At 40.1% G+C, this 13,147-nt stretch overlaps 1 protein-coding gene across 1 annotated transcript in view; it reads left to right on the top strand.

The window, feature by feature from the left end:
• Nucleotides 1–4,593: 4,593 nt before the first annotated feature.
• Nucleotides 4,594–13,147, top strand: part of LOC134551237 (cytosolic phospholipase A2 epsilon-like) — a 32,954-nt gene continuing 24,400 nt past the window's right edge. Inside the window, exons 1-3 of the mRNA XM_063398593.1 lie at nucleotides 4,594–4,691; nucleotides 5,128–5,163; nucleotides 11,188–11,260. Coding sequence (XP_063254663.1) covers nucleotides 4,665–4,691; nucleotides 5,128–5,163; nucleotides 11,188–11,260 — 136 coding nt within the window. The 5' untranslated portion in view covers nucleotides 4,594–4,664. The remainder of the gene's footprint in view (nucleotides 4,692–5,127; nucleotides 5,164–11,187; nucleotides 11,261–13,147) is intronic.

Below are 13,147 nucleotides of genomic sequence, written 5' to 3'. Positions count from 1 at the left end.
GTTTAAGTGGCTTGCCAGCTATTTATCAAAAATAACAAAGGAGACACATTCATTATTTTTCAAGGACAGAGCTGAGGCTCAGGCTCCCTGACATATCAGCTGAATTTTTCAAAGTCATTCAGCATTGATGCAATTGTTCTATTTAAGATCCAGGTAGGTCAGCAGCAATTTTTTTTTTTTTTTGAAAACACCTGTTTGTGACCTGTCACACAAGCTTTGCTGCATGCAATGTCATGATCCTGGAAACAATTAGCTGTGAATCTCTGCAGGCTCTATTAGGGCTCAAACATCTCCCAGGCTGACTGCAGACAAAGTTACCCCCTTAATTAGCTAGTAATATGAGGTGACTTCCTGATATTCTGAGAATTGGTTCAGACTGAAATTGGCTCTAGATTTCCCTGTAAAGGTCCTGGGCTATGTGTCTTGCCTAATTATTGGGTAATTAGTTGACACAGGCTGGTGCTGGTATTCCTCACACCTGTGGTCTGTAGGGGTTAGGGCAGTGAAATATCTGCTTGAAGAGTGCCTGAAGTGTTGAATGAACTTGGAAAGGTCAGGTAACCTCTGAGTGCTCCTGCAAAGGTAAAGAGAGGTGCTGTTGGCTGCTCAGATCTACAGAGCACAGGGAGGGGCAGAGATAAAGATTTTGAGCTACTGCTTTTTGAGATGAGGATTGCATTTGAAATTCTGTTGCAACAAATCTGAAGGCAGGGTTGCAAATATTAACAGATGGGCCAACACTTCAGTGATGATTTTTGAAAGGTAAAGCAGCCCAATTACTTCATGTGAGTGAGTAGGAGAAGCGAGATTTTATCTCTCCAAAACATATCAAGGGCATGTGGAGTTGTTTTAATGCAGTTTCTCAATAGTCTTTTGAAAGCAGAAGCCCTCCTTCGTATATGTCATAATCAGAATAGTGTCTTAAGCAAAAGTGTTATCCCCCATCCCTCCACCTAGTGTGATCTCTCTCTCCAATGACTGAAAGAATATTGTAGAGTTTTGAATATGTGTTTTGACGCTGTGGTACATAGAAACATGAAAATAAAATGCCAACATGTTAATCATATTAATGTGGATGTTATATATATATATATATATATGGGGGAGCTATTTTTGTTTGGGTTTGAATTTGGTTGTTTTTGTTTGGTTTTTTTATACCAAAGAGTTCCTTAAAATTAGTGTTAGGCCAAAAATTAGCAAGCAAGCAAAGTTAAATTTTTCAGAGTCTGAAATCTGACACCTTGGGATCGGGAAGGGACACTTGTCATCCATGGTACACCTCGTCTGTGGAGATTATTGAGTTCAAGTCCTTTGTGTAACTAGAGTTTGACTTGAGCTGCTTGCTCTTGTTTGACTGGCAGGATGAGGTCTAGAGATTTTGTAGCTTGTGGAAACATAATACAAAAATAAGGTAAACAAAGGCAATACCCAGGGAAAATCCCCAGCTACAGATCTGACACAACATTTGTTAAATGGCTTAATTTGTTAACACTGAGTAATTATTTTCTAATGTGACATCTGGCTATCATTTTTTAACACCTCTAGCATGTGCTTTGAGTATTTACCCATCTTTCTGTTGTGTTCAGGCTGTGTAAATGATTGCTCCCATTGTCATCCCAAGGATATTCTCTTGCAATAAGATGAAGTCCCCCATTAGTCATACATTTCTGTAGTCCTGCTTATCAGAAGGTGACAAAGTGGTACATAAGGTAACTGTGGGGTATTGAAAGCAGCTGTTATTCCTCCCTGCAACCCATTGCAGTCAGATATACAATTACATGCTGGGGAAACTAGTGTTTGCAGCAGGCCAGTTTAGATCAGAATGATATATTTTCTCCCTTGCCTTAATTAGTACATAGATGCAAAATCATGGGCATGTAATTGTGCACTTGAAAGTGCATGAAAAGCAGAGGAGAATGACATCTTCTTTTTTACTCTCCTTGTTACTGCTCAGAGCTTTAAAGAGACTTTTGAGTGTTTTGTCATCAGTTACACAGTCTCTCTAGACCTCAAAAATCCAGTAAGAGTGTAAGTAGTATGTATATGATGATCTCTGGCAATTTAAAATTATTTCTGTAGAAATGTGATTGCTAAAAAGAGGCAATATATGGTTCTTCAGACTTTGGGTAACTTCAGACATGGATTTATGGTTCTCTTTTAAATTGTCATTAAATTGTGGAAGAACTAATGAAAAATGGAAAAAATACAACATGATACATGACCTTGGAATTTGTAATCTTTTTGAAATTGTAATCCTAGGGACACATTTCTACTTCTAAAAGTCCAGTGGGACAAACTGCAAATTAATTTTTTTTTTATTTTAAGCAGGTGGGTAGTAGACAACAGTGAATAAGCCATCAATTTTTCTCAGTGCTGATATTCAGTGCTTAGTTCTGTCACATATTCACTGCGTGAATGAGAAACTGTTGAGATCGTTGCTCTTGGCTTCCACAAAGATGCCAGGTCTTTAAAAGATAGTGTGCTCAAAGCCTTCTTGTGTGCCATGGACAGGTAGTGGTTCAGACAATGACAACTAAAACTTGATGGTGGTTATGAGCAGGAGAGGGAGAATTATTTAGGAACATGTTTTGGGTATGGCAATGATGACATTATTTTTAGATGAGGAAAACAGTCTGAACATCAGGAAACCATTCAGTGGATAAGATGCACTGACTCTGGAGTAATTTTATAAATTGTGAAGTGCTGTCTCAGGTATAGATCTTAAAAACAGTGTGGGTAAGAGAACGTAGTGTCAGGGAGTTTTGTATTGGTTGTGAAACAGGTGGGATGGTATAAATGTGTATAGGTGTTCATATCTGCTGGGACAACTTGGGAAAGGGGAGCTGGATAGCCTACCCTCTTTCTTTTGATAGAGGATGTTTTGCAGATGTTTTTAATGAAAACAGATTCCTACTTTAAATTTTAATACTGGAATATTTTCAGGGAACATTCATTCAGAAGCTGGAAAGAACTAGTTTTGTGAAAATGCAAGTAAGTGATTCTCAGCTGTGACTGCTCAACCTGAATTTTTTCCTAAGGATATAACAGAGATATAAAGTAATAAAGACAGAAGTTACACAAGATATTTTGTCTTTGGGGTAGAGTTCCACATGTTCACTGGAAGTATCTTTTGGTTGTTCCTTTAAGGAACATTTCAGATGCTGTAGATTCATGTTTGTGAGCCATTTTCCTTTGATTCTGAGTGTAAAGTGTGCCTATGGAGCAAGCAGCTAGCCATTAAATACTCCAGATGGAAACCACCAGAGACTACCACTGCATATTTTGAATAAGATCTTCTGAAGAGGCATCACATGTGTTTATCACACAGACTTCAACATGGAAGGAAGCGACTTGTATATAAAAAGAGGATTTTACTCTGGTGACTTTCCTTGGACACCTCCTCTCTTCCTCTGTGCAGAATTATTTTGATACCAGCCTCCCTGACACAAGGGAGTGCACTTAGGTGGCACCCACTACAGTTTACAAGGTTGCTTTCTTTGCCTGCATCAAGTGAATTAAACACCAGTACAAGAAAGATTGATTTATAATAATCTCTTCCATTTCGTGATGCAAGACTGGGTACTTGCTGCCTCCTATCATCTGTCAGAGAGGCCAGAAAGAGTCTGGCAGAGCCAGAGTCGGCTCTTGCATGCTCCCAAATCTACCAGCCTGCACATGTATGCTAGTTTAGAGCTACTCTAATACACTTTACAGGGCAGTGAGTCACAGTACACTGAGGTGCAGAGCAGTCAGGGAGGGTTTTGAGCCCTGTAGTTTCTCACAGTGTGTCTGCTGGGCTCACTGTGAGAGCCAGCACACGCAGATCCCTTTGAAGTAAGCTCTGAGGATGGGTGAGCTGCTGTGCTCCCCGGGCCCATGCAGGAGAGCACAGCCCTCTCTCCTGCCTCACCCTTCCACTCCCACGTTTCACCTGTTGCTAATAGCTTCTCCCTTCCCTCTTGTTTGATTTAATATCAAACTGCAAGATTTCTGAACATGGATTAACGTTTTTCTATATATACAATAAATATCCAGGCAAAGAATACTCAGCATGTGTTGAGGTTGCTAAAGGTAGCACAGAGATGCCCAGATTAGCTTCAGGGGAGCATGGGTGCTGCAGTCTCTCAGTTCTGGCATTACAATTGAGTCACCTTGCTGAACTGCAGGAGTTACCTGAACTGTGCTGCTATGGGAAGACTGCTACAGGCATTTGAGTGCATGGTTTGGAAAGAAGCTGCTGACATCTCCCTGCTACCCTGCAGCATGATGGTGGCAGTGTAGAGATGCTTTGAGAGCTGTGATTTAATTAATCAGAAGCACTTTGCTTGGGGGTTAGAGCTGTTGCATAAATGCAAAACTTTTCATTACCAGTAATATTTCAAGAGGGCAATACCTGGGCAGAAAGGGGCTTCAGCATCCTCCCCAAACATCACAGTTGGTAGAAAAGGAATCGTTCTTCATTCTGCTGACTCAGTTGAGGTGCTCTAATAGGCTCCAGGAAGCAGGGAGGTGACTGCCTAATGACTGGAAATAATCAGGGGGTGGGGCAGGAGAGCCTCGTCATAAAATCCCTATTCCTCCGCCCCTAACCTGCATGAGGAGTCCCTGCCAGCCATACAGCTCGGTAACCTTTAACAGTGGACTTACATGCAACTGGGGCTGCAATGGGATCAAATTTAAGTACAAGTGAGGTAAGCAAAAGAAGGTGATAGCAAGTGTAAAGTGGGTAAAATCATCTGGTATTCCAGTGGAGCTGATCACAAAGGAGAATGAGTGGTTTGTGTTGTGTGGGCAGTCCAAGGAAATTGAGTTTGCTGTTCCTCAGATGTTGCTGCAAGGATGGCTTTCCTAGTCTAGGCTTTTGCAGAACCTCATGGCACACCTGCATTTTCAAGCTACATTTTGGGCTAACAACATTGTGCTTATTGTGCTTCCCTACGGACAAAAGAGGAAATAAGAAGCTGGCAGAGAGTTGTGATGGTGCTCGGTAAAGCACCTAATGGTGTCGTTAAAGAGCACAGCTCTAAATGTGTCCTTGAATGGGAGATGTTTTGACATGTCAGCCTAAAGTAAGCTCTGAACGTGTAGTTTAGTTTTCTTAACTTTGCCTTGTGTTGTTTTTCCTAGACTTTTACGAGCTCCTCAGCACCAGCGGTGAGAACGGTAGGTAGCAATTAGCTGGCCCTTCATTAAATGCTGTCCAGTGCTGACTGTAGATCACCAGAAAAAATTTTAGGAATTGAATGGCTCGGGGGAAAACTGTGTTGCAAAGTTTACTGAGTTTTGAGAAGCTGAGCTGCGACTTGAGCTCTGTAGATGGAATATTGCCATGGCTGTCCATAAGCTCTAAATAGTCTGACCGCTGTCGGTGTCTGATGCTTATGATGTCAGTGTTGTGTTTTATCTGGGCTGGTTTGTATTTCAACTATATCAGTTTTTAAATTACTCCCTTCTTTTGTGTTTTGATTTCTTTGGATGAAATATTCCCGTTTTCTTATAGTTTATTCCTTTATGAGAAGAACTTTTATGTGGATCTTCCAGTTGCTCCTAGTGCTCTGGTATTCCCTGTAGCCTTTCTTTGCACTGTAATGATCTGTCCTAGAGCTTGCAGCACAGCATTTACAGGTAAAATGGTGGAATAAATGTGGCATGTTCAGTCTCCTGACAATCTTCATCTTATCAGCCCAGTAGGAGTGGGAGTAGTTCCCAAACTTCTCTGAAGGTGAAAAAGGAGCAAAACGTGTTTTGTAAAGGCTGGATTCAGGATTAATTCTTTGGACAGGCAAATTAAAAATGTCTGGGCAATTAGCTGACATTTATGTTAAGAGGTATTAGCATAAAGGAAAATATATCAGATAAGCGCCTATGAGCCAGTGAATGGGAACAACGGCACTGGCAGCAGGATGAGGCTGTCTTCTGACACTTGCAGTGGGTTTGGGGCTGCCAGTATCAGTTGCAATTCTCTGGGGATCTGTCTGCAAGATGGGCTTTTGCCCCTTGTTCAGTGATGTAGGGGTTTCCCAGCTTTGCATCCACATAAATGTGATCAGAGTGATACAGAGAATCTTTTAAATGGTGGTAAAATCTTTTAAATGGTGATTGCCTTGTGAAGGTTTGCTGTTATTGATAGTGTCGGATGCCTGTTTGTGCCTGAGAGTCACTTGTTTTCTCTGTTCAAAGTGAAATGCTGTGGTAAAGACTTTGTAGAATTTCTTCAAAAACTAGCACCTAAAATGATGTTTAGATGTTTAGGTCTCTGTGTATAGCCTTGCAGCCCTAAAAGGTATACTAGAATCATAAAAATTACTGTTTTGAGTTCTGGCCTTTGTTTAAGAGGATCAATCTGATTTTTTTTATCTGTAGTGCTTTTTTACATTGTTATTAGGTCCCTATGTGTGAGACCTGTACAATTCCATGGCTTTAGATCATTACTTTTATCTTCAAGGTATTTAGGGTTGCAGAACTGACCTGAATACAGTAACTACAATTTAGAGCAGGACCCAGAGCACCTTCTTTCTGCCCTGAATCTCCAAGGTTCACAGAAATAAAATTCAGGAAGGACTTGAACTTTTTTACTTTTCTTTTTTCCATGAAAATTGGTATTTATGATAAGTAAATAAGCCTAGTATACCTGAGTTGCTTTTTGTTACTCAGTGGCTCAGTTAAGGAAATGAGTTTTCATTGTCAGAGTGAGTTTCAGAGCAACTGATAGGCTGTATGGCATTTCAATTTGAGCAGCTATATAAATTAAAAAGAATACGTAAAATAGCTGATGAGAAAAATTTGGTAGTGCCCTCATACTGACAGTCAAAAGAGCAACACTTTTTAGATCACCTAAATTACTGATAAAGACTGATGTGATCTTGAGGAAAAAGCCCACGTTGAATTGTGGGAATACTTGACCTGGTTTCTCTTACAAGATTTGGATTCATTCTAAGACATCCAGCTGTGGAGCTGCAAACAGGAAGAGGTAAAGAAAAAACCCACATGAAAATTGCAGTCTGAAGCCACAGAAGTTTTGCATAGCTCTTGGAAAGAAGCAGCCATTAAGTCAGTGCTGCTCCATTTGTTTTTATTCCAAAACAAACTTGGGGGCTTCTATTGACTTGTTAAGACCCAGCTATGGGGTGTTTTAAAATGGGTGAAATAAATACAGAATAGCAGTGCAAGGAAAAGTGTTTCTTACACATTTGACTTTGCCTGAGGTGGTGGACATAGTGCTGTAATGAAATCCTGCCTGCCTTTGAGGCTCCAAAATTCTTTGAAGTTAAAATGTGTCACATACCTGACCGAGGTCAGAAGTGGGGCAGTGATCTGTGTTTTAAAGGGCTGCTACTCTTTCTGACAGGTGACTTCTTTGCTGGTTTTCAGTTTTTAAAGTAGTGATGAGATTTCTATTTCTTTTTCATGAGAAAGTTAAGGGAGGAGTGCTCTCCACCAAATACATATGCACTTTGATAACTTCCTTTTCTCTTGATGTAACTTGCAAAGGTCATATGAGTTTATGTGATACTGCTGCTCAAGAAAAGAATCCTGTGAAAGACTTTTAAGCTTGGAACTTTACTATAATAGAGCAGTTTCACAGACCAGTTATATAATTAATTCATATGGATGAGCACTCATATACGTGAACACTCCTATTGACTTCCCTTGGACTAGATATGTGAGGATTGCACAAGTGTGCCACAGGACTTAATTGAATTTTTATCTGACGTAGGACAGTATGACCAAGTCTTGCATTTGCAGCCTCATATATTTAAGTAATTTCAAAAGTGATCATTAAAATGCCTGGCTTGTGTTTCCGGTTTATGAGGTAAGATTCATGTCTCAGATGAAATAAATATAGAAGCTGAAAGTTGAAGTGTGTGTAATAACTGGCCTGGGAGGCTTCTGGCCTCAGAACTTACCCAGCTTGTGATATGGACATCAGCACATTAAAGGCAAGGATGTGGAAGTCCTTGCCAATTGCTAGGAGATTATCCAGTTCAGGACAAGTTTTTCTATGGGACTTCGAGTAAGTCACTGACAACGAGAATTGGTAAAGCATTCCTAACTCCTAAAAGTTAGGGGTTGTAGGGTTGGACTTCCAAGGCTATAGTATGGAGTGAAGCACATAGAGGATTGATTCTGTAAGTTTGGAGAGTAAGATACACCAGAATGGAATTGTAAGTGCTGAGTAGGGAATTGCATAAATGGTAGATCCAGGTAACATGGAAAAGCTGGGGACAACTTTCATAGTTCCTATCTCCACGTAGCACTTGGCTCCAGGGAGATATCACAATCCACTTGAGTTTCACAAAGTAAAGGTCTCAATGCTTGTTTTGCAAGAGCTGAGCCAAGGTTATTCCTTTAAAATAGTGTTAAGCCCAGTAATTAATAACATCTTCATGGAATGGGGAATATATTCTGCCCAAGTCCATTCTTCTGTAATCAAAGGATGCAAGTCTCCTTCTTTCTGGATAAGAGAGATGCTCCATAACTTCTGAGGTCAAAACCACAATTTATGTGGTTTTATGATGGAGAAAGCGGGGACCAAACACAAATGTAAAAAACATGTCAGTAGATTTATCAGCAAAAGATAGGCCTTGGCTGCTGGTCCCTGTGTCTAGGAGGGCTTCTCTCTTTTACCCATTTATATTTAATTAGTATAGAAAAGTAATTGTAGCTCTTCAGCTGTGTAGTCCAGGCCTGATATCTTTTGGTTGCTTTTGATTGGAGACTGTAATCCTTTTTTGTTTGTTTGTTTTTTCCCCCAAAGAACTTTTTTCTTTCAAGATGTGTCTATCCTTGTTTTCCTTTGTGGACATATTTGAAACAATGGAGCAGATAGGGGTGTGATACAGTCTTTGCAACAACTGAAATGTCCTACGCCTGACAATTCCAGGGCTTACACCGAGCTTGTGCTCCATAAAACTGCCCTGTGTGAGAGACTGGACAAGCCAGATAATGTAGGACAAATGTGCCCATATCAGTGACTGCTCTGACCCTCCTGCTGCTGTCTCACTGCCCCTTAGCTCTGCATCTCGCCCCTTATCAGCTCAAAGGGAAGTGCAAGGCAACTCTCTAGGCATTACTCAGGTTATTTCTTGGAGGCAGTTCATGTTCTCTGCTGGCTTTTCAGAGGTCCTGAGGTTTTCATTGGGGAGGACAAGGACCTCCTTCATTACATTGGCTTATTGTCATGTCATGGTCCCAGTGGCTTGACACTGTGACAGAGCATTTTGAAGCACTTCAGCATAAGTCCTGTGATACTGCTGAAAAGACATATGATTTGGCAAAATATATAGTCTGTATGAGGGAAATAATAGTAAGGTACACTTTATTAGTTAACATCAGTGTATAATTTTTGCTTTTCCTGCTTTATGATTAATACTTTAATACTTGCATTAAACAATAAAGCCCATGTGTTTGTGTTAGGACACTGTATTAACTTTGTGAGGTTATAGTATATCTATGAAAATAAGAGAGGGCTCATGGGTAGAGGTAGAATCACAGAATATTCTGAACATGAAGGGACCCACAAGGACCATCAAGTCCAACTCCTGCACCTGCACAGGACCATGCCCAAGAATCACACCATGTGCCTGAGAGCATTGTCCAAACTCTTCCTGAACATGGTCAGGATTGGTGCCCCCTTTCCCTGGGAGCCTGTTCCAGTGCCCAGCCACCCTCTGGAGGAAGAACCTTTCCCTAATATGCAACCAAACCTCCCATGACCTAACTTCACTCCATTCCCTTGGGTTTTGTCACTGGTCACCACAGAGATCAGGGTCTGCCCCTCTTCTTCCCCTTGTGAGGAAGTTGCAGACTGCAGTGAGCTCTCTTCCCCTCAGTCTTGTCCAGGCTGAACAAATCAAGTCACCTCAGCCTCTCCTCATACGGCTTCCCCTCAAGATCCTTCACCATATTTTTTGCCCTAATTTGGACACTCTCTAATAGTTTCATGTCTTTCTTATAGTGGCTAAATATGCCACAGTATGTGCACAAAACTAAAACTGCCCCCAGCACTCAAGGTGAGGCTGCCCCAGCTCAGAGCAGAGGGGACAATCCCCTCCCTTGCCTGGCTGTGATGCTGTGCCTGAGGCACCCCAGGACATGCTTGGCCCTTCCAGCTGCCAGGGCACTGCTGATTTATGTTCAACTTGCCATGGACCAGGACCCCCAGGTCCCTTTGCATGGCACTGCTCTCCAGCCTCTCATCCCCCAGGCTGTATTAGTACCTTGTTCTTACCAATTGGTACAGATAGAAAGATTAGAGAAATTTTGGGGCATAATAAAACCTGTTTCTGTTCTAAACCAGAATCAGTAAGTGGAAAGTTAAATATCAATTTGAGCAAGTGTCAAGAGAAATGGTATCTGTACATACATCGGTTTTAAAATGAAAGATGATATATATGAAAGTGGAGCTATTAGTATGTGAGAGAATGAAATTAAGCAGTTATCATAAAGGTGAAATGGAGAAAGGGTTAATTTATAGCCTGAGGAATATGGAGATTCATTAGTATGAGCCATGGAGGTTATGAGTTATTATAGACTTAATATCTCTGAGCTCAAGGTTTCTTATATCTAGTGGAGTTGAGTTAATTCCCATCATCAAGGGATGATTTTTGTAGCTTTCTGCTGGGGATCAGAGCTGAAGATCAGAGGTCCACCAGAGTCTCCAGGAGAGGTATCTTGTCACTGTCACCTGCATTTCTATTTTTGGCTATGTGCAGAAGTTTGTGCTGGTGTGGGAGCTTGTGCTGGTGCATGGAGCAGGACAGCTCTACTTTCACAACTCCTGTGACACTATTTGGTGTCCCAGAGACAATCTGTTCCACTGCAGGCAGTGGTGTGTAAGAGGTGAGGACACCCACACGTGTGCTCTCGGAGTGTTTATTGTGATAATAATGGAGCAATGATAAGAAGACGTGCTCTTTATCAAATCAAACTCTTGGCACCTATAGTTAACTTAACTGATTTTGAAATAGATTGCTTCTATTTCAGACCTGAAGAGAGTTCTGTGCCAAAAATTTGTACAGATTTTTGACTTCTCCCCTTGATTTGATGAATTGTATTGGCTCAGCCTTGAAAACCTTGTTCTATATACGTCCTTAAAAATTCAGGGTTACAATAGTCTGTGACTGCAGACTAGAATAATAATGTCATCTTTTTTTTTCCTTTTTCCTTTTCTGAACTCCTGTGCAGGCACCAGTATCTCCTTTCAACTTGCTTACTGTAAAAATACTAAGAGTAAGGAATGCCCGGAAGGCAGACTTGCGTAAGTACTTCTACTATTGTTGGATAGTTCTTATAACTTTTTAAACACAATATTTAGACAATGTTATTGTTCTCAAATTGTGTAGGAATATAAGCATTTATTACTTAAGTTTGCAGGAATTATTTTTATTTTAATACTGAAGGATTGCTTTCTCCTTTTAAATTTAAATAGACTGACTCAAGCAAGAAGATGTGTTTTATGTCTTTTTTTCGTATCTTAGTGTTTGAAATATATTTCCTACCCTTCTGACATAAGACTTAGCTGCTGATCTGAGGTCTGCTCTGTAAACAGTGAAAATCCTTGTATTTCTGAGTAAGAAACCTGAGTATTACCTACAGAATTTCTGGATGGAAGAAAGGAGCAAACTGGCAATGCAGATATAAAATCAGTAGGAAAGCCTCTGAAAATAACAGATTTACAAGCAAAAACATTCTGTTACTTCTGCAGAATTTTTACATATGCAGGAAGTGATGATAAAATCCAGTGTATCTTGGAATTTATTTAACCTACAGAATGGAGCCATTTAAAAGTCAGAAAAAAATTAACAAAGCAATACTCTGAGCACTTGACAGGTGTTTAAGTGAAGTGTAGTAAGGGGAAGTGAAAAAGGGATATCTAGAATAGAGACTTCAAAAGGAAAAGGTGAAATAAACTCAAAGAGAATGAGAAAATTCAAGTCTAAAGACCACATAAATAAATCTAAAAAATATAAAACAAACAGAAAAAGTCCACATGACGTTTTCCAAAGTCTTGCTGAACATGGCTCAAAATAATTTTTTTTTTTTGGTATGCTCAGAATTTCAGGCAGCACATCATAGTTTGTAATAAACTTTTAAGTTAATGTAATCTATATTTTGGGATTTTAACTGGTGTGATGGGTCAGGAGTAGAGGGAAGACTTATCAGAAGTTGGATTTGGCGGTTTCTGGCAGGAGGGTTGTGGTGAGATCACATGGAAGTTGTCCTTAACAACAGTATTTTTGAATTACTAATTACTGTCAGGGAAGAAATCTCTGCTGCACTTAGATATGGTATTCTGGGTTACTTAAGCATCTTCCACCATGTAACAGTACTGTATAATATTACATGTATTACTGCTTATTTCTCTTTTTTCCTTTGGTTCATTAGACAAAGTGAGAACGCCTTATAAGGTGTAAAGTTAGGGGTTTCTTAAAGTTCTGTTTTTATGTACAGAAGCATACATTCCACAAACTTATAGTTGTATGCACAATTTTTTACTTACCAAAATCCAAATTTGAAAATACCTACATGGTGTTTTGCACCAGCCAAATTAGTGTTCTGACAAGGCCACCACTGCAATTTCATCTACAAACCCACGTGCACAACTGAGTGTGCATTTCTGTATTCCTGTACTGCCTGCCCGTGTTTCATTTCCTTGTGCCTGTCCTTGCAGGGCAGCTTGCTCACAGTCACTCCTTATCACAGTGAATCATGAGGTTCTTTTTTGGCTAAACCTGTTGGTATGTCTGCCACACCATACGGCTCTCTTGCTTGTGTTCTGGTCTCAAGAGAATATGAATATCATGTCTTGATTTCCCTTGAGATGCCCCAAATTCAAAACTTGGGCATCCCAATCACTTGTTTAAAGTGTATCTGGCAGAAAGATTTGTAAGATTTTCAGCAAGACTGTTTTCTTAACAGAAAATTTATTGTTTGAAGAAACTGATATTATTGTGAAAAACCTGTCCACTTCTTTGTCTGCAGTGGGAAGCCTGTTTCAGGCAGTGTTTACTTTTTTTCTGAAACATCAATAAGGCAAATATTTCAGCTAATTTTCCTTGAAACCTCAGTATTTTCAACTATGGGAAAATGTCTCTTCTCTACCTGTTTCTAATGGTAAAAGTATGGTGCTTGTTGCAATTCTGAG

The sequence above is a fragment of the Prinia subflava genome, chromosome 5 (genome assembly GCF_021018805.1).
Source record: "Prinia subflava isolate CZ2003 ecotype Zambia chromosome 5, Cam_Psub_1.2, whole genome shotgun sequence".
Taxonomy (NCBI): Eukaryota; Metazoa; Chordata; class Aves; order Passeriformes; family Cisticolidae; genus Prinia; species Prinia subflava.
This window is presented reverse-complemented; position numbering and strand designations above follow the sequence as displayed.